Source organism: Chelmon rostratus, chromosome 1 (assembly GCF_017976325.1).
Source record: "Chelmon rostratus isolate fCheRos1 chromosome 1, fCheRos1.pri, whole genome shotgun sequence".
Taxonomy (NCBI): Eukaryota; Metazoa; Chordata; class Actinopteri; order Chaetodontiformes; family Chaetodontidae; genus Chelmon; species Chelmon rostratus.
Window position 1 is genome coordinate 8,011,035 of NC_055658.1, and position 19,188 is coordinate 8,030,222.

Consider the following 19,188-nt stretch of genomic DNA (forward strand, 5'->3'; position numbering starts at 1 on the left):
CAACCAGCCAAGTCAATGCTCCCATTGCCTTTATCAATCTATTTATTATTATTTTTAATCTGAAGGCAGCTTACGTTGTTCTTTTTTCCACAGCTATTGGGGCAATACATGCTTTTCTCATATTTTATTTTTCTTTTATAGAGTCAAATTTCATTTTGCTTGTGTAATATGTACATAAATATAGTCCTCTTGTTATTAGTTGTTTTTTTTTTTATGTTTTTTACCTCTGCTGCTATTTTTCTTCCCACTGCTATCACATGCTGCTGTATTGCCCAAATTTCCCTGGCTGGGGATAAATAAAGTTTTATCTTATGTTATCTTATCAATAGATCCAGTCATAGATTTCATGCTGTTCCAGGCTTTCCTCAAACTGTTGCTGCCCAGCTCAGCTTCAGTTTCATCTCTGTACCTGATTTTAGTCTTTCTCATTTCTGCCTTGATTTCCCTCTTTGTTTCCTTAACCGCAGTAACATCACCTTCATTAAAAGCATTTTTACTTCCACGAATCAGACCCTTAAGAGCTGTAGAGGCCCATGATTTGTTGTTAGGGAAAATCTTTACAACCTTAGTGGGAATAACATTGTCTCTGGAGATGTAGCTACACACAACGCCTGTTAACTCATCAGCACTGTGTGAGGATTGTGTGAACCCTGTCCATTGTGTGCAGTTTAAGCAGCCCGACAAGGCGAGAGAGGTATCTTCATTCCAGCCCTTCACCTGCATTTTGTGCACCTTCTCTCTTCTCAGCACAGTCTTGTAAATGCGCCCGCCTTGGACTTATATGCTCCCTTTATGGAGCCAAATAGAGGTCCGGAGTTCTATTATGGCGCACAGGACAGCTGTCACATTGATAAAAACTGTTTCTTCAAGTTGCAGTGGTTAAAATCTCCCAGTACAATATTGGGGGCATCAGGGAAGTCGATTGAAGTTTCTGTACCGCTTTAAAGATGGCGTCCACCACGTTGGCCTTAGGATGAATTTAAACAATGGCAACAAACACCTGAGGGAGTTCCCTGGAGAGATAAAAGAGCCTCACAGACACAGATAAGAGCTCTTTGTCTGGAAACTGCTCCTGCACAGCAAAATTGTTGGACCATCTGCGATTGATGTACAGGCGTACTGCCCCTCCCTTCAAGTTCTGTGTAACCTCACTGTCCCGATCCAGCCAGAGAGGAGACCCGAAGCCATTTATATGCAAGGAAGCTTCAGAGCCTGAATTATTAAGGTACGTTTTCCATAAATGCCACGAGACAAGCATCCCTGTACCCTCATAAATGACTGAAATCCCCCATGTAATTCCTCCATCTTATTCCTCAATTTGGACATTGGCCAGGATTACTGAAGGCAGGGGAATGCGATTGTTTTTGCAGTTGCTCCTGGAAATGCTGATGCGCGACACCTTTCCACCTTCTTTTTCCTGATATGAGCAACTTTCTTAAAGTAATTTCTTGCAATGACATGATCAATAAATATCTCCTGATTTATGCTAGGGACCCATGAGGAATGTGAGTCTGGTGATTTCACTGTAGATTTGAGAGAAACGTGTGCTAAAAGTGTACATGATTGTTTGGGATGGTGATGACTCCAGGCAATATAAAATCACCATCTCTGCACCTACTCACAAACAACATTATAACCTAAAAGCACACATGATACAACCCCCTGCGGCTGAGACAACATATGAAACAAAGAGTTTAAAATGCTCTCTGACTCTCTCACTCTGAGGGGGAAGTGATTAGGTTTAGCAACGTGAAGGTCGACATGTGTTTGAAAAGCCTAAAGTCTAAGTCTAAGTCTAAAAATACTACAATCATCCTAATTAAATCCCACCAAGCTTAAGTTTTTCAGCGAGTCACATACCTAAATTGCCATTAGAAATAAAATATCACACAGTGCAGCACAACACGGCAACCAAAGAGTTCTGAAATGCATGCACATTTATGTAAACAAATTCATGACCCTTAAACCTACAGTTATACAGAACAGAGGAGTTCACTCCGCAGCCAGGTAGCTCCCCGCATGCTGGTGCAGAGGATAATTTCACCGTTAAAGGTTTTCATTTATTGCTGAGCAAGTCTAACCACAAGGGATCAAAGCTCACCGGCACAGGGCGGCCCAGGCTTTCCCCCTTTATACTGTAATTATGTTAATTGTTAATAAGAACCACCACCTCTATACATTACCCTCTAGTCCTCCGGGTGGAGCTGATCAGGGCTAACATGCAGCTGTACAGATAGAATAAAAAGCAGGATATTGTACTTGAATAAGAAAGCTGAAATCCTGCGTTTCGTGTGCCCAGCCTGTACAGTACAGTAACATGATGATGAGATTCTACAGCTTTACCGTCTAAACAAGTTATGAGACAACAAAGAAAAAAACACAGCAAACTGACAGCTGGAAGTTGATAAATGTCTGGAGGAGAGCAGATTAGAGTTGGAAAAGAATAAAAGCAAACAGCGGCGTGACCCCAGATACAGAGAGCTAACAGCATGGTGTTTCCTTGAAGCTGGCTAACGATCCACCCCGCTACTCCAGAGGAGAGCTAATGATCACCACCAGAGGCTGTTTTTCTGGGAAATGTACACACAGGTGCTTTGGCTGGGGAGCTGTGGATCACAAGCACCGATAAGCTATATGCTGCATTGTTGCCCGCGCGCTTTGATCTCAGCTTGAATGCTCCGCTTCATCTTCTTATACCGTTGTCAGGAATTATTTTAGCTTTTTAAATCCTGTGTGTTTAATAAATCGCCTTATTTGGCACATTTTACCACATTGCTACTGATGCTGGGTGTGACTGTAGGTCGTATTTCCTGTGATGCCAGGCTTTGTGCTAATTCTGCAGGAAGATGTGCAGTAGCTGTAGTCGCTCTGGGTGTTCCTCTTGTCACACTGGCCAAAATGTGTGGCAACAGTACCAATTTATTAATTTACTAATATTATCATTAGTTTTATTAATACAATTATTAGCAGCTTTAACTATTTAACTATTTAAAGTAATACATATCCAACTGGGAACTTACTGTAAAGTTTACCCTGAGCCCCTTTTGCTAGCCAGCTGTGGGCGCAGGTCAAAGTGGTCTAGTGTAACATCCTGAGAAAAAGAGAAAAGTTGCACACAGAGAACCAACTGCTCAGACTGTGGTACCTCGCTACAGGGCACAAACGCGCTGCTGTGCTGGTTGCTGTAGATCTCTCAGGTCTTTAGTTTGACCATGAGTCTGACTGTTGGCACAGTTAATGCATGAACTGCTAAAGGTAACCAAAAAAATTCCTTCAAATTAAAAGCATTTCAATAAAAAAAATCCAATTTATTTGTTACCAACATTAGCCCCAATTGCTATTGTTTGGGTAAAGAATATGCTATATTTACACTATTTTGTCACCTTTTGTAGGGGTATCGGTTTTAGTGGCCACACAAGGTAATTTGTGAAGTTTTTTTATCGTTTAATGGAAAACTAACTGCTGTGCACAAAGCAGATCAGGTGTCACTCAGCACAGGTGTCCAGCTATATGAAAAGTCAATAGTTATACTTAGCATGCTCTGACCCATCTTTCACTAAAACAGATCCAACAGTCTTTCTTCTAATTATACTTGCAGGAGTGACTCGGTTTTATTCCATACCAGCAGAAAGCAACACCTTGTGTTTGATCTCCCTTCAGACTGGCAGCCAGTGGTTGCATGCACAGCCGGTGGAGGAGGGGCAGCGCAACCAGATCGATCAGATGCTGCTAAGAGGTGTCCCTAATGGAGCTGTGGCAGGAGAAAACTGTTCCGTGCAAGAAAAAAAATGAGTGACCTGAAATACAGTGCTGAGTGGGGGGTCACAGGCCACACCCCAGCTCTGCCATTGGTCAAACTGCGAGTATATATGAGTTCAGATTCTGTGTCTCTTAGAAAAAAAAGAAAAAAGAAAAAAACACTGTTGGAAAATGTTAATATTAAAAGCTACATCTACCTGATATTCAAGGGGGAACCAGCTTTTCCCTGCGATACGCCATGTCTTCTCTATGGATCATCTGGTGACGATGCATGGGGACATGCAGCTGTAGCCTGTAGTCTTTAACCATCATATCATGTATGTGGTCATTACGTGCATATTTAAGATCCTCATGCAGGCTTCTCGGTTTGAAAGAAATTGGCTGGAAACCTTTAAAAGTCAGCTGGAGATGGAGATAGAGTTGTAACCATCCAGCCATCCAGAGTTTTTAGCATTAGCATACTGCTAGCTGAGTTCAGGTGATTACATTCGCTCTGGCTAGAAGCTTGCATTTGTTGGCTTTTGTTCGAAATGGAATCGTTTCAAAAATCACTGTGAATTTTGAGCATTAAACCTGCCACCGCTATCAACTGCATATGTACAACAGTGTGGCCAGTACTATTACAATGATTATTACAGCATGGAAAAACAATAATCTGGCTGTCATGCCGCCAGACTATTGTAGGCAATAGGCTGAATAAAGAGACGTAACCATGAACTAGTCTCATTTTTAATGCATGTTGCTACATCAAGACAGCACTGTTTCTCTTCCATCAGAAATGTCAAATTAGGCTCAATTTTCATGGAACAGCAGGATGTGGACAGATTAGAGTTTTGAGAAAGATTAATATAAATCAACTGGGGGAATAAATGCTGAAAAATGCAGAGCTGAGTCAGCCGATGAAATGTAATACTCTTCTCACCAGCAAGAGCTTTTACAACATAAACCTTTTCCCCCTGATCCTGCTAAATTTGCAAAACAGTTGCTTTTGCCACACCACACTTGATGTGTATCATTGCTTCACCGCACTCCTGGTTGCAGCTGGACCGGCTCCATCATTCTCACACCGCATCGTCTGCTTAAGTCATAGATAATGTGGTATGCTGTAAATAATAATAAATCACCACTTTGTCCCAGCATTTCTTTTCAGCAAGCTTGCAGTCACTCAGCCATTCAGCATCCCTGCAGGCTCTCACGCTGCCTTTTCTCAAACTGCTGCGGCTGTTTTTGTCTGCGAAGCCAGACCTCAGTTTAGCTTATCGACAACGCCACCTGCACTGCAATCATGTAGAGGAGAGAGGACACCCGAGTCAGGTCAGGGAAGGCTCCAGGTAGGAAATATGGACAAAGGGTGCGGGAGCGTGAGGCAATTTCTTCAGAGTCAGAGATTTTAGCTGGGACTCTTCAGATACTTCTGGAGGATAGACGTTCTGAGAGCTGTTCTATGTGTATACTCAATATATATTCAGGATGGATGATATTCATAGTCTGACATGTAGAGTGTGCTTTCTTGTGCTGTGAATTTTCTGCGTATTTAACCGTAATGCCATCCGTTGCAGCTGGGATGATTGAAGGCCCCACTTTTCAGCTGATTGAATCCATGTTGCCATCATATCGTAACAGAAAAGAGCGTTCCCTCTGTAGTCTCTGCTTCGAGGTGTTGTGCTTGTCTACAGCCCTGCGCAACTACTGCAAACACGGTTTCCTCTGGATGATAGATAATAAAATATTATCAAGTGAAAGGGATTATTATGCTGAGCCATAACTTGCAATCATGTAAACATTGCTTTTCTGACAGCACTTGGACAGTTAGAATTAATGTGCACATGTAAACATACTCAAATCAAACTACTCCAGCAAACCATAAACATACACAACGTTAAAATAGAATGGAAAGTCAGGCTATTTCTAATATATATTTAATCACAGAAGCTGACATCGAGCCACATCTGATTCATATTCAAAATCTGAAATATCATCTGGAAGCACACCTACTGTAAGCCTTCTTCCTGTATAGCTGTATAACATGCCATCGAGGTATACAGCTTTTAACAGTAGAAGCCTTGTGTTCGTATTTGTACTTGTGGCTGCTTTCACAAAAACAGTGTTTATCAGCCAAGGTTGCTTCCTCGTTTTTCCTCCGTACAGCGAATTCCAGCAGACGGTCTGGGTTTTAAGATGGTGACATCTTTAATGTCGAGGCCACTGCTGCCCCCAATGTAGTCTTTCCCACTGCATTTAGCATTTAATATTCCCTGTTCTTTTTGCAAGTCACTCTTTGATGTTTTTGAAGCATCGGTGTAAATGTCATGTATTTCACTAAGAGTTTGCCCTGAGTGCAATTTGGCCCTAATAAAATGAAGGTTAAAACTAGGTAATTTACCTGTCGTGCAGCCTTTGGAAATTTAATGTTTAATTCATCCTAATCCACTGGCAGTCATATCAGAAGATTACAGGTTTGATCTATTCATATTTCATCCATATTCAAAGAAAAATCCATTTTGCAGTGAGAGGCGTAAATGTTTGACTTTGCGTTGGCCCCTGCTTTCCAGAGAGCTGGGATTAAAGAAGCGCTAACAGAATAAAGGGATTCGGGATGCACACTGCCTCAGGCAGATCGCTTCAGTTGCTAAAGAAGGAGAATATTTTCCTCTTTTTTTGACCAGACAAAATGAGCTTCTTCGAAGACGGCGTATCGGTGACTGCCGCTAACTCCGTTTCAAATAATCTCCAATAATATCACCCTGGAAGCCGCAGCGGCAGATTTAGCATTTAGCCGCCCCATTCACCCCGCTGCCGTTCTCAGGCTTTGGATTGGCTGGGCTGTGCACACCACACTGCAGCAGCGCCGATCCTTTGGCTAAAGGGCACACAGACAAAGAGGCAGAGCCGATTATCTGTGTCTCATCCAGAGGCAGCACACAGCAGATGTCTATTGTAAAGCTTCAATGTGATGTTGGGGCCTTTTCACAGGAGCCACAAAAGACTTGAGATTATTGAGATTTCACTGATAGCACTGTCATTGTCAGTGATATTAAGATATTGCAAGGGGTGTGAAATATCTGTGCAACAAACCTGCAAAACAAAGCGACTATTTTGCAGTTACACTTCCCTTCGCTTGATAAGCAGAGCCTGATCGGGGGAAAACAGACCTAATGTACAGTGACTAACAGGAAGTGCGTTTTCATTCAGGTTGACTTTTGTTCCCAAGTCTGATTATAATTGTGGAGTGGATGGTGAGGGAGCACCAGAGCACACTGGAGAGTGGACCCAATGGAGTGGCTGTTTGAGGTGAACAAAGTTAAGTCTTGTCTTTATGTTAAAGTAGCTGAATAAATGGTTCTTTAATGATTACACACCTCTGTTTGTTGAGCAAAACATGTTTTACACCTAATTAATTATGTGTGAAGTAGCACTTAAAGGCAGGGAACTCAGCTCTTAATTCAAAATTTGGCCAATCATTTTGATGGTCACTTTGATGAAAATACATGTACTTTCATCTGCTTTTGGTCAGCATTTTTCATATGTATAAATCACCTCTTTTCATTACAGTCATTTCCTTTGCCATAGTAAGCACACAATTTCCACCCTTTACTCATTTCCTTTATTCTAATTCTCCATAAAAAGTTGTGGAAGCAATTGGAGAGTAGCGGTGTAATAAAACACTGGACATCAATGAAATATACAATGAATTAATGAGTGAAAACATTGTTACATTAACGCTTGTGAACTTCAGGCTTGATAGTATTTGTGCATTTCCAATTCATTGCAGGTCACTCTCAGTATGTTTCAGCTTTGAAATTGGTACTCTTTCACAGTTAAAAAAGAATGAAAAACAATTACAAGACCAGTGAGTGACTGAGATAACACGGTGTAGCAACAGTGCCATGGCAAAGGGCCATGCTCTCCTTTCGTCACATAAAACGGAAATTATTTCAGCTGGTTTGATCTTCCTCTATTTACATAATATCAGTGTGGTTCAGCAGCATGGGTGGGCACTTATCATTGATACTGCATTGTGTTTTATTCTAATAATTAAAGGCAATAGCTGCGCGGCGAGCACGCTTCATTTGGCGCGATTGAGTGATTGGCACACACCAAGGTAATGTGGTTTGGGTGAGCACATAGACACAGTGAAGAAAGTAATGATGTCAGGACCATGTCGCAGACTCTGCCCATGATAGAGTGACTCATTTCCTATTAGCGAGGCCTGATTCCACATGGCTTCCTTCTTGCATAACGCCTCAGCCCACGTCTGTGCCGCCACGCCACTCCAACTGACACCTCTTAACCAAACACACCAAACGGAATAGACATAAACCCTCACTCCTCATCAGCATTCACTAGGAGGCACGGGCATCACCCTGGCCCTGATTTTCATGTAAAACAACAAAGACACCATTTGTACGCATCTAAAATGGTTGCTTAAGAAGAAATAGGCTTGCACTTCAGAGCAAATCGTGCTCTGTGAGCTGTAATGGTGATTCAGTTAAGGAAGGAGCTGCACGACTTATTTTACTTTGTGGCATATGATACGGCCTCCCAGGAACTCTACTACTGTACTCCTCGGTGCAGGAAAAATGGACCTGATCTTCCTTTTTGCATAAAAATATAAAATTAAAGCTGCACGATATAATATATTCAATAATGATGACTCATCAGCTTGTAACATATGACAATTCAATGTAGATTAAACTACCCAGCCTTATAAAACTTTGCTAAATATTACTCCATCTTCACCAGCTACAACACCTGAATGCTGCTAACACCTTAACACAATAAAAAAGTTGTCTTAAATAACAATCAATCCTAGGCACCCTTTGCTGATAAGACTTTAAAGCCTGCAAACCTGCGCTCAAATCTTATGTAATTATCTGTAACATTAAATATTCATGACTAAAGAAGCAGTTTGAAAAAAAGTTTGAAAATATATTTTATCAAGCATTAAGAATTCATCAGGGCTGTGTGAAAATTAGATCTGATCAGCAGTATACAAACAACCCACCACCTTCTGCTAAATCCTGATTGGTGCAGCGAAGTATGTGACATCCTTTCTTCCGGCTGAACCCTGCCCACTTCAAGTTAGTGAGTCAAGCACAGAGTAAGTAGTGTGTTTATGTAGGCTGCTGTTACTCATAGTAAGGAGTTCATTGAAGAAATATGTTTTCAGGGCCTTCAAGCATAATACGTAAAGCTGAACTAGCATTTTTATACAGGGGTATTGGTATGTGAATACCTTTTCCACCACTAAATACATCACATAATGCACTGTACATAGGGAAGCATGGGATACAATGCTTAGATGCTGCAGCAACAGCAATAAAAGAAGCTACAGGCCTATCTAGCAAAAGCAGAATTGGACAGCTGGTAAGACAACAGAAGTACAGAACTTCTACAATCCAGTGAAGAATGAAATTCACAACCCAATAACAGGCACAATGAGGGATTCAGAGACCCATCTGCCTCTGGTGAGGGCCCACAGTGAGATGACACTTGTGTAGCGCTGGTATGGGGTTTGGTGTGAATTGCTTCCTACACAGGATGGATAAGACAGGGCGTTGTGTAATACTGGTGGTCCGGCATGCACAAGGGACAAGTTTTCCTAAGGATGATAGCATAAGCTAAATGCCCAAAATGCAACACTTGACTGTCAGTGGAAGCTGGGCTTTCCCCCCACTCTGCTGTGTACAGCAGCAGGACTACCCCAGATCAGCATTGTGCCGTGCTCTCAAAGGACCTGCCCTGCTTCTACCTCTGAAAATAGAACAATAAGGAGGCCTGCTTGAAATAATCCTGTATAACACCCTGCTATACCTCAGCTTTATATGCCAGGAGGCACAGGAAGTGTTCTATGCTCACAGCGCAGTGAAAGTTCAAATGATGGACAGCGCTGACAGGTGTAATGATGTGTACATTACAAGCAGGTCGACATTGCGATGTTCTCCCTGGTGGTGAAAGAGCAAACTCATTTCGTAAACACAATGATCACTAAAATATTCATAACAAACAAGAAAATGGGGTTAGACTCCCTCCTCCTACCAGACCATTACATTTCCTTTGTGTGGGTTAATTAAGTCAACAAATGACTTATATGATCACAGCGCTACCATGCTGCCTATAGGTTCAGTCTTTTACATGGGCTCAGACAAATGAGAGGTTTTGTACAACAAAGACAGGAATTATAATGGCATGCAGTGGAGACAATTTGTATTGAGGCAGATAGTGCACAGGGAGCAATGATAAATTGCTCTAATAAAATACAAACAAAAGCCAACGAGAGACGAGGCAAGAAGACTTACAGCTCGGAGAGTTGGAGGTGCTGGAAGAGCTGCCATGACAGAGTGGTGAGAGGATTCTTTGACAAGTTTCTGCAGAGGAAGCAAACACAAAGAGAAAGTTCAATCGAATTATTAATTTATGTCTCTAGCTTGATGTCTTGTCTGTTCTGTTTTTTGTACCATTTCCTCACTTTTTAGTCTTGATGTCCTTTGGCTTCAGAAACCCAATTAGCAAATCTTGAGATTTTATTCTCTTGCTTTTGGGGTGAAATTAATTTTTCTGTCTCTATGGGCTTCCTTGTTCAAATCCCACATCACTGTGTACTATCTAGCACTGTGATGTGTATTTGCAAGGAAAATAAACAAAACTAAATCAGTATAATCAGTAAAATAAAATAAAACAAAATAGATTCAACTAAAATAACATAAAGCAAAATAAAATGAAATAAGCAAGTGGGCATCTTGATATACAGGCCTGCACTGATGGCTGAAAATAAGGCCAATAAGTACTATTGACAAAGAAAAGGCCTGGCTGTGTGGGGCTTCAGGGCACAGCCAACTCAATAAAAGAAAGTTGACCGCTTTCAAGTCAAATAATTCAATTGACTTAAGGAACCCCTCAAGCTCAGAAGCCACTAAATTCAATAAGAAATAGCCAGAGACTTACAAGTGTTTTGACCAGAAGTTTAGATATGACCATCAGACATCTCTGAGAGAGAATTAACAGAGCAGTTTGCCATTAAGCACACGATCAAATCCTATTATCGGTCCATGCAGCATCAATGTACTGTATTACATCATGAAAGAGAAATGAAAGAGTAACACTCCATCTGTTTGTTTCCAGTGATGCAATGGTTTTGCCAGAACGTTCAATTACTGGCTCACAAGCTCTTCACATTTTTGTGACATTGAATGCAACACATGATAGCACAGCTCACAGTGTCTGTAAGGGCAGCAAGGAGTCGTCCACCCAGCCACTAACTGAACTGGCACATACAGTACATGATATAGCATGTAGTATAAGATATAAGACACGGTGTAAATGGATAAATATTCACAAAAATATTATGAAGGCAATATGGATCAAAATATAACGTTATTTAAGTGAGCAGTTTAGTTATAGTATTTTAAAAATTTCTATTTAAGTACAAGACTGACTAAATTCATTATGACGCACACACACACATGCACATGCACACACAGACGCACACACACACACACACTCTAGCAGGTTAATTTGTATGGAAGACCTATATCCTGTAACCAGAAGTGTCGCCATGGCAACAGGGAGCTAAGGATGTTGCAGGTCTTTCTTATTTCCTGTGATATCACAAATGCAATTGCACATGCACATGCAAACACACACACACACACACACACAGAAGCACACAGATGTACAGACACGCAGGTAGGAGTACGTTTGTCGCTCACAAACTGGTTAAATGCTGTCTGCTTGGAATGTGTGCTTGTGTGCTCTGAATACAGCCGCTGTGTGTGAGAATACGTAAAGATGTTGCATGAAATTTCACCTCCCAAAGAAAACCTGTGGTCCCACAGGGACTGTATTATACACTGAGAGAATACATTACATGGAGAGAGAGAGAGAGAGAAAGAAAAGGTGGGCGAGCAAACAGCAGCTCATTAGGTGATGCAGAGCCGCTCAACACTTACGTCAAATCACACACCCCAAAATAGACATACGTTTATACCACAGATCTCCAGACAGACAGACGTCAAACCGCAGGCTCTTAAATAAACACACACCAGACCAAAGATCTCCAAATACACATTCATTAGACCGCAGAACTCCAAACAGACACGTTCTGTAAGATCGTCAGGTAGACAGACATCAGACCACAGACGCAATTGCACAGACAACTTCAAATGGAATCATTTCTGGTGAGCGAATCGCAAAATCATTTTAGAAACTCTTTTGTGACAGACCTCCCGGAAGCACATTCAGGACGCCTGGAAACATCTCAAGGAGCCCTGAGGGTCCTTGGACAGTGGGCCAACAGCAGGGTACAATAGCAATGATCATAAAAAGTTTCTGTTAGGTTTGTTGCTCAACATTTAGTTACCTTTGTTCCTTTAAATGTGTTCTCTCTGTTTTTTTTTTATCTTTTTCATGTCCATTACTTTAAAACCATACATGTATCATACCACTGAGTTGTCATCCAGCTAGCTACAGCGTAGAGCCCTGCTGAAGCTAGAAAACAACAAAGGGAACTACAGACTGGCAGGCTGATGGTAACTACGCCTCTCATGGATACATTTCAATCTGATGATTCGGGAAATGGGCTAATTTACTTCCTTGCAGAGAGTTCAATAAGAAGCTTGATATCACTTTCTTGTCTGCACGGTAAGTATCCAAACAAGTTATCCTTTATTGATCCCTGCAGGGAAATTCATTCTCTGCATTTAACCCATCCCAAGTATTGGGAGCAGTGGGCAGGCATTGTGTCTTGGTCAAACGCATCAACAGAGTTAATGTAACATAAATGTTTTTGATGGCGGTGGAAACAGGAGCACCTGGAGGAAACCCACGCGAACACTGGGAGAACAGCATAGCATAAGTGTATAACCGCATTTTAAGGCTTTGTTTTTTTTACGGATTTAACAAGCAACATATAACCTGTTGATTAATGAACTTTAGAAGAGCTGGTGGGCATATACTGTCACATTAGGACGGAATCAGCTGTTTCCCCTGTTTCCAGTCGTTATGCTATGTTAGACTAACCAGCTGATGTGAGGGTGGTTTCAATCTGACTCTCAGCAAGAATTCAAATGTGCCTTTTTCAACAATGTCAAACCACTGCTCTAATTTCACAACTTTGTACTGCTCCCTTCATCCTTTACATGGCTGTTAGATTAAAATGCAGATTTCGTATGAAATGCTTGTGCTTCATTTACAAGCGTGGCTGATAAAATAAATGTTAGCGACTACTTTTAAAAGCAAACTGTCAACTTGGAAGGTAAATACAGATTGGATAAAGGTATCAATACATATGTGTTAAATTAAATTAAATTAATTCATAATTAAGTGGCAAAAGCAAATGCACTATATGACCTAGTACAGAGGAGAGTAGAGGAGAGCAGAGGAGAGGAGTGGAGTGGAGGAGTGTTTTCTAAGCAGAGAGTGAGACCTCCTTCACATCTCTGGCGGGAAGTGTTCTGTTTTCAAAGGTCATCCTTCGCATCTCCACAAGAAATGTCAGCTAAAATTGGATTGAGGGGGGTAAATGAATTAATAAATATATAAACAAATCAGCAAATAAGCCATCAAAGCTGACGGAATGCCAAAAGACAGGAGGTGAGGAAGGCCAAGCGCTGTAGAGAGGGGGGCCAGCGATTATTAAATTAAAAAATTAGCGGCGTAGAAAATTAATCTATTTATAGGCAGCTCTGTTTCCAGGTCTGGAAGGACATATACCACCCACCCAACAAGCACACACACATACACACACAGACCTCCGCCGCTTTGACTAAACTGTAAAGCATCCACTGCTTTTCAGTCACTGAGCCACAAATCACCTCCGCTCCTCACACAGCCCTCATTTGAATAAAGAATTATAATTATGTGATTCACATGAAATTTTCATTAGGTTGGGGTAAAAATATGCGTTACAGTGGCGGATGTATCTAGGTGTTAATATTGATGACAGCATTGGCTCCCCAGCCGGAGGGCGACGGAGTGAATGCTAAACTGAACCTGGATGTTTGCTCCGCTGCAGAGGAGGTGCAGCTCCTCCTCCCCGCTTCTTTAATAATTCTGTTTGGCACAGATGCCATTGGGAGGGCATGGCTACTCGAGAGGGTTGGCTAATTAGTGCAGCATCACTGGTAGCTACTGTCTGAGTGTGGGGGAGCTCTGCAGATTGACATTCAGGACCACGCAGAGGAGAACCAGACAGCCACTGAGCGGGGTGTCGCAGCGGATCAGCAGTATGGACGTCGTGAAATCTAGTCGTCATCTGTCAGCTGTGGAGAAGCTGCTAATTTTTGCCGCAGCAACATAAACTAATTGCTGCCTTCTTCTGTCGTTTTTTTTACAGCATTTTCATCACTTATAAAGAAATTTTCTTTTTTCCGGAAATGTCTCAGAGCCCTTTACGTTCTGAGTAACGTTGATGACTGTAAGCTCCAAAAACACTTCAGCCTTTTAAAATATGAGGTCTAGCTTTAAAATATCATGGGTGTCAATCTGAAAAGAAAGTTGTTTTTCTTCAGCCCTGAAAAGCTGACATTTCAGAGAAGGGAGGTTTGTCTTATACAGCAGCCATGTGCATTTTATGAAATAATGTTGCCTTAATAATATAAGGTAAAGCAAAATTTGATCATCATCTCTGGTCTCAGGAAAGCAGCGGAACAGTGTGTACAGTTCATGTTTTACTTAAAACCTTAATTACAGTATTTAAACAAAATAAAGACTTGTTTTATGAACATACTCATTCATTCTGCTTTTCTCTATGACTGACTGATGCAACACAACAGGGATTCAGCCTGCAGTCAAGTTCTCATTCAAGCTTTTGTTCATCCAAACATCCAGAAAAAAGCCTCTTTACCTGGAAACCCTCTCTGGAAGAAGTCTGAGTCAATGCCAGCATTCAGATTCAAAGATGCCACACGTTATTCTGCACTTTCTGTATTTATTGTGCTGATTCGGTGCCTGAAACATCAAAGCCACCGCCGCTATCACCAAAGGGATTCCCAAAATAAATTGTTCCACTTATTTGTGAAGGTTGAACTTACTGCAACCTGAAGACTGTCCGATGGCTGGAAGGTCACACATTAGAAGTGAACCCCAAAGTGGAAAATACAGGTAAAAGCTACCAATAAGAGTCTGCCGCTCCAGCCTTCTGCAAGTGTCTGCCTGATAATGCACAGAACTTATTTCATGCCCTTCATCCCACCCAGTCTAACTATGCATCTCATGGTCCACTGGTCCAATGCACCATCCCCTAAAGCTGAAACCTACTGCATGTATCCTGCCTGAATGCACATAGTGATACTGAATGCATGTTGATATGCATATTCAACCACACCCGTGATGCCTCTGTCACAGGCTGAAAGTGCTCATTTGGAATACCTGAGCCTGCTTAGTTCACCCTCTTAGCTCTTTGGAGACATTATCTGGGGGCTCCAACCTTTGACTCAGATCTCACAGGACCTTCATTTACATTTTAATACAAATTACTGAGAACATTTTTTTCTCAGTTGTTGCCTTCCTCCAAATCCAAACCATGAAATCCGGTTCATGTAAGCCCTGAAACATAGCTCACCTAATCGATTTAAAACACCTTAGCAGCGCTACCTCCTAACATCCCCATTCCTGCAGTCCTGCGCTCTTCACTATTACTGGCTACAAGATCTATTTTCTGCACTTCCTCTGAGAAAACAAACACAGCACAAAGGCTACAGTCCAGCACCACAGCTTCCTCCAACCTCTACCTCATGTGTCCTTGTGTGTTGATGCTTTCAGTGTTATTGATGTTGCTAAGATCTCATGTTCTCATATGAGTACATCATGTTTATATATCTATATATAAATCTAACCGCTGTACAAACGTTGCAAAATACATTTCCTTCCTGCCAGTGGCTCTAACTGAACTATGGTTAAGGTAGATGGCTAAGGTTGGAAGTAAATTAATGGAAGAGTTATCTGTATAACAAGTTTACTATATACAGAGTTATAAAGGTGTCCCACTAGTTGCTGAATTTGCAGTCAACATTGGTACTGGACGTAAATACTGTACTGTGCAATCATCCCATATGAATGCAATTCCATAGGAGACTGGTCTTAGTATATAGTGCACTATAAAAACTCAAAATTGATCTCAAACACCTCCCAACATGACTCGAGTAGCTCCTCAATGCATTTATGCACTAACTAGTACACACTAAAAGTTAGACGACCACGACCTGCAGCATCCCCGGCTCGTGTCCAGCCAGAGACCTTTGCTGTGTGTCAGTTCCTTTCTGTCCCTCCCATCTGTGTGCTGTCTGCATTTTTATATCGACAATGGATCAAATGACAACGTTCACAAGTTCACTGCTTTGGTTCAGTTTCACTGCTCACTGTCTCAAGCCACAGCGGGCACTGTATGCTGTCTGCCAGCACGAAACAACACACAGTTTGCAGACTAATAGTGACGCATCTAGCAGGTAAAGAGGCGGTCGTTTCTCTCAGGAGTTGGTGGACAATGTGATCATCTCTCACCTCCCAAGGCTTCTTCAAATCTCCACAAATATTGCTGCTTTTTTCTTTTTTGGGGGGAGTTTTGTCAAAAGACATTATCCTTTTAAGTTCTAAAAGAAATCCATATGATTTTGGAACAATATAACTTGGGGACACTTTATGTTAAATGCAGTGTAGAAGCTGACAGTGAAGCTCAGCGATTGCCTCATTTGTTTACAGTAATTACCCAAAAGTCTCAAAATCAATGAGGTAATGATTTATTAATGCCAAAATGTGGAGCATAATTAAAAATAGAACAATTTGCACAAAGAAAATGAAGTTTGTCTTTTCTCGCATCCCTCCCTAGTTACACATTCAGCACACGCACTGTTGTCCCTACACTAGAAACAGCAGAGTGCAGTGTCAGCCACAGTGCAGCGCCCCTGGAGAAGATTTTGGGGGCTAGTTGACAGGTAGAAAACGATCACGTGTCATTGTCGGTAAAGCTTCAGTTACCGGTTCCCTTCTTTAGATCTGCTTTCCCACTCAAGAGGCTCATAAATTATATTGTTATGATCTATCTTCTTTTTTAAATGTCCTGTCCTGTCAAACGTGACGTTGTGCTGCTGTCAATGCCATCAGGATAAACAGTAAGTCCATCCATTATTTATAACTGCATATCCTTTGGAGGGTGGAGCTGATTCCAGCCGACACTGGCACCCGGACAGGTCGATAGTTCATCACAGGGCCGACACAGAGACAAAACAGCCATTCCCTCTAACATTCCCACCTACGGGCAGTTTCAAGCCGCCAATTAACCTGACACAGGTTGACACAGACACATGAGAACATACAAACTCCACACCGAGAGGCCCCCCGCCAGCTGGTGGAATAGACTGCACCCTCTCACCATCGTGCTGCCCTCAAACTGAAGCCATTCATAACTGTGAGTCATTGACAAAACTGTCAGTCATTTACAAAAAGAATACATTTATTATTTATTCTGTACTGATGGATGCGCTTCAACGCTTGTACAATATTATTGATGAAGGAATTAGAGCGAATGTGCTCAGAATCTCCCTCCTTAGGCAGTTCAATCACTGGAAATACAAAGTGTGTGTGTGTGTGTGTGTGTGTTTGGGGGGGGGGGGGGGGTACCATATAGAATTCATTTAGTCAAAACAGCCAAGGAGAAACTTCAAACAGCCACCACTTCATTATAGTCGAGAACATTATTCTCCCCAAATCTGCATCAAGCATAGGTAAGGTTGGCTCTGGGGAAGAGGGATAAAAATAGTTGATTCTTTAATCTCAGAAAAATCCTCTGGTTGTGGTATATGTGTGCATGTGTCGTGCTAATCTTTCAGGAAAATTCCCCTCATCTGCTTTTAAACCTGTTTATTCCTCCTCCGCATCCAGCTGGGTTAAATAACATGAAACCGGAGCTAATATCAAAGTACCCTTGAGCAAGGCACATGACCCTGAGCCGTTTTAATGAGTCAAGCCGTCAAAAGCGGAATTAAAGCTTTGGTTGTTGAACAGTGCCGAAAAAAATGCATGAAGCTCAATGAAACATTGCAAAAAAATAAAGGTCTGCTCGGACAGAAAGCAAATTATAACTTCACATTTGCATTTGCAGAAATTTAACTACTGGACAGTCGGGCTAGTCCATGCTGATTGGTCCCAAACAGCTACTGTTCACCTACAGCGACTGTGTACCAACTGTTCACCTCGAGTATCAGCTGTGAGCTATCGAGAAACAGACGCACTGACCATGTGTGCGGTGTGTCGCACAAACATTATGTGGCAGCTCGCACTTCTCCTCTCGTCTCTGTACTATATGAAGCAGATTCACAAAGCCCCGGGATGAACACGAACATTTCGTTCAAGCTGAAACGTGTTCAACTCGCGTGGACACTTTTCCGCCTTCTGTCTTTTCGTTTGCTCGTATGAAATTTCGTTGCACCTATACTTCACCTGCTGTCTGCCTGCACAAACCTCAAGGGTCCACAGCCACACTGGTGATTCTGAGAGGCTGGACATGAGAGAGAGCTCTTTGGGCTAAATGCTAACATGCTTACAATTACAATGTTAACATGCTGATTATTAGCAGGTAATGGTTTTATTCCAGTCTTCTTTGTTTGGTGTGTTAGCATGCAAACATTTGCTAATTAGCACGAAGCTCAAAGTACACGTGATGCTGGTGGATGTGTCATTAGTTTGCAGTTATTTTATCATAATTTAAAGTACAACGCTACAGTACAACAAATCTGTTTACGCAGGGGACACGAGCCAACATGTATAAGCTTATTTTTTCTTTGTTTTATATGTTGATCAGAGCATGTGCGTTAGATAATGTTAGCCAGCGTTAGCCTGCCGAGTTACGTGGTGATTCATGTCGAATGCTGACAGGACATTTCATGTGGCTTCGGGGTGCCGACAGAGAAAACACAGCAAACGTTATTTAACACAGTTTGTCAGATAGCGAAGCTGCTGATGAGGTTTGTGTGTTTGATGAGCAGAGTCGAAGCTGCAGGCGAGAGGTGGAGGGGTGGGTGGAGATACTGGCTGGAACTGCTTGGATCCACCATACTGCATGAAGGAAAAGGGTGTAGAGGTACATCTAAGATCTAATCCAATGTAAGCCATGAAGGAATTGTTTCACAACATTTCAACCTCTGAATATGTGATATTAATCTAAAAACATCACCATTTTCTGTATTTTTACTTTTGATGTGGCAGAATGAAGGATTTCTACAGTGTGGTATTGCTACTTCTACTTAAGGATCTGAACAGCCTACTTGATCTTCTACCACTGCCAGTTTCTGTACCAATCTACGATGATGTCGTTGAGATATTTCATTGGTTAAATGAACATTGTGACCTGCCAGTGACTTCAAATGAAAAGTCAGCAATCCATCGAGTAGTTGTTGGGATCTTTCATTAAAATCCAAAAATGCCAATGGTGGTACT

General features: G+C 41.8%; 1 protein-coding gene across 2 annotated transcripts in view; it reads right to left on the reverse strand.

Annotated features, from left to right (window-relative positions):
- The window catches only part of ntrk3b (neurotrophic tyrosine kinase, receptor, type 3b), a 167,829-nt gene that overhangs the window by 89,414 nt on the left and 59,227 nt on the right, over positions 1–19,188 (reverse strand). For both annotated transcript variants that reach the window (XM_041935829.1, XM_041935819.1), the window contains exon 4: positions 10,059–10,127. In XM_041935829.1, coding sequence (XP_041791763.1) covers positions 10,059–10,127 — 69 coding nt within the window. The remainder of the gene's footprint in view (positions 1–10,058; positions 10,128–19,188) is intronic.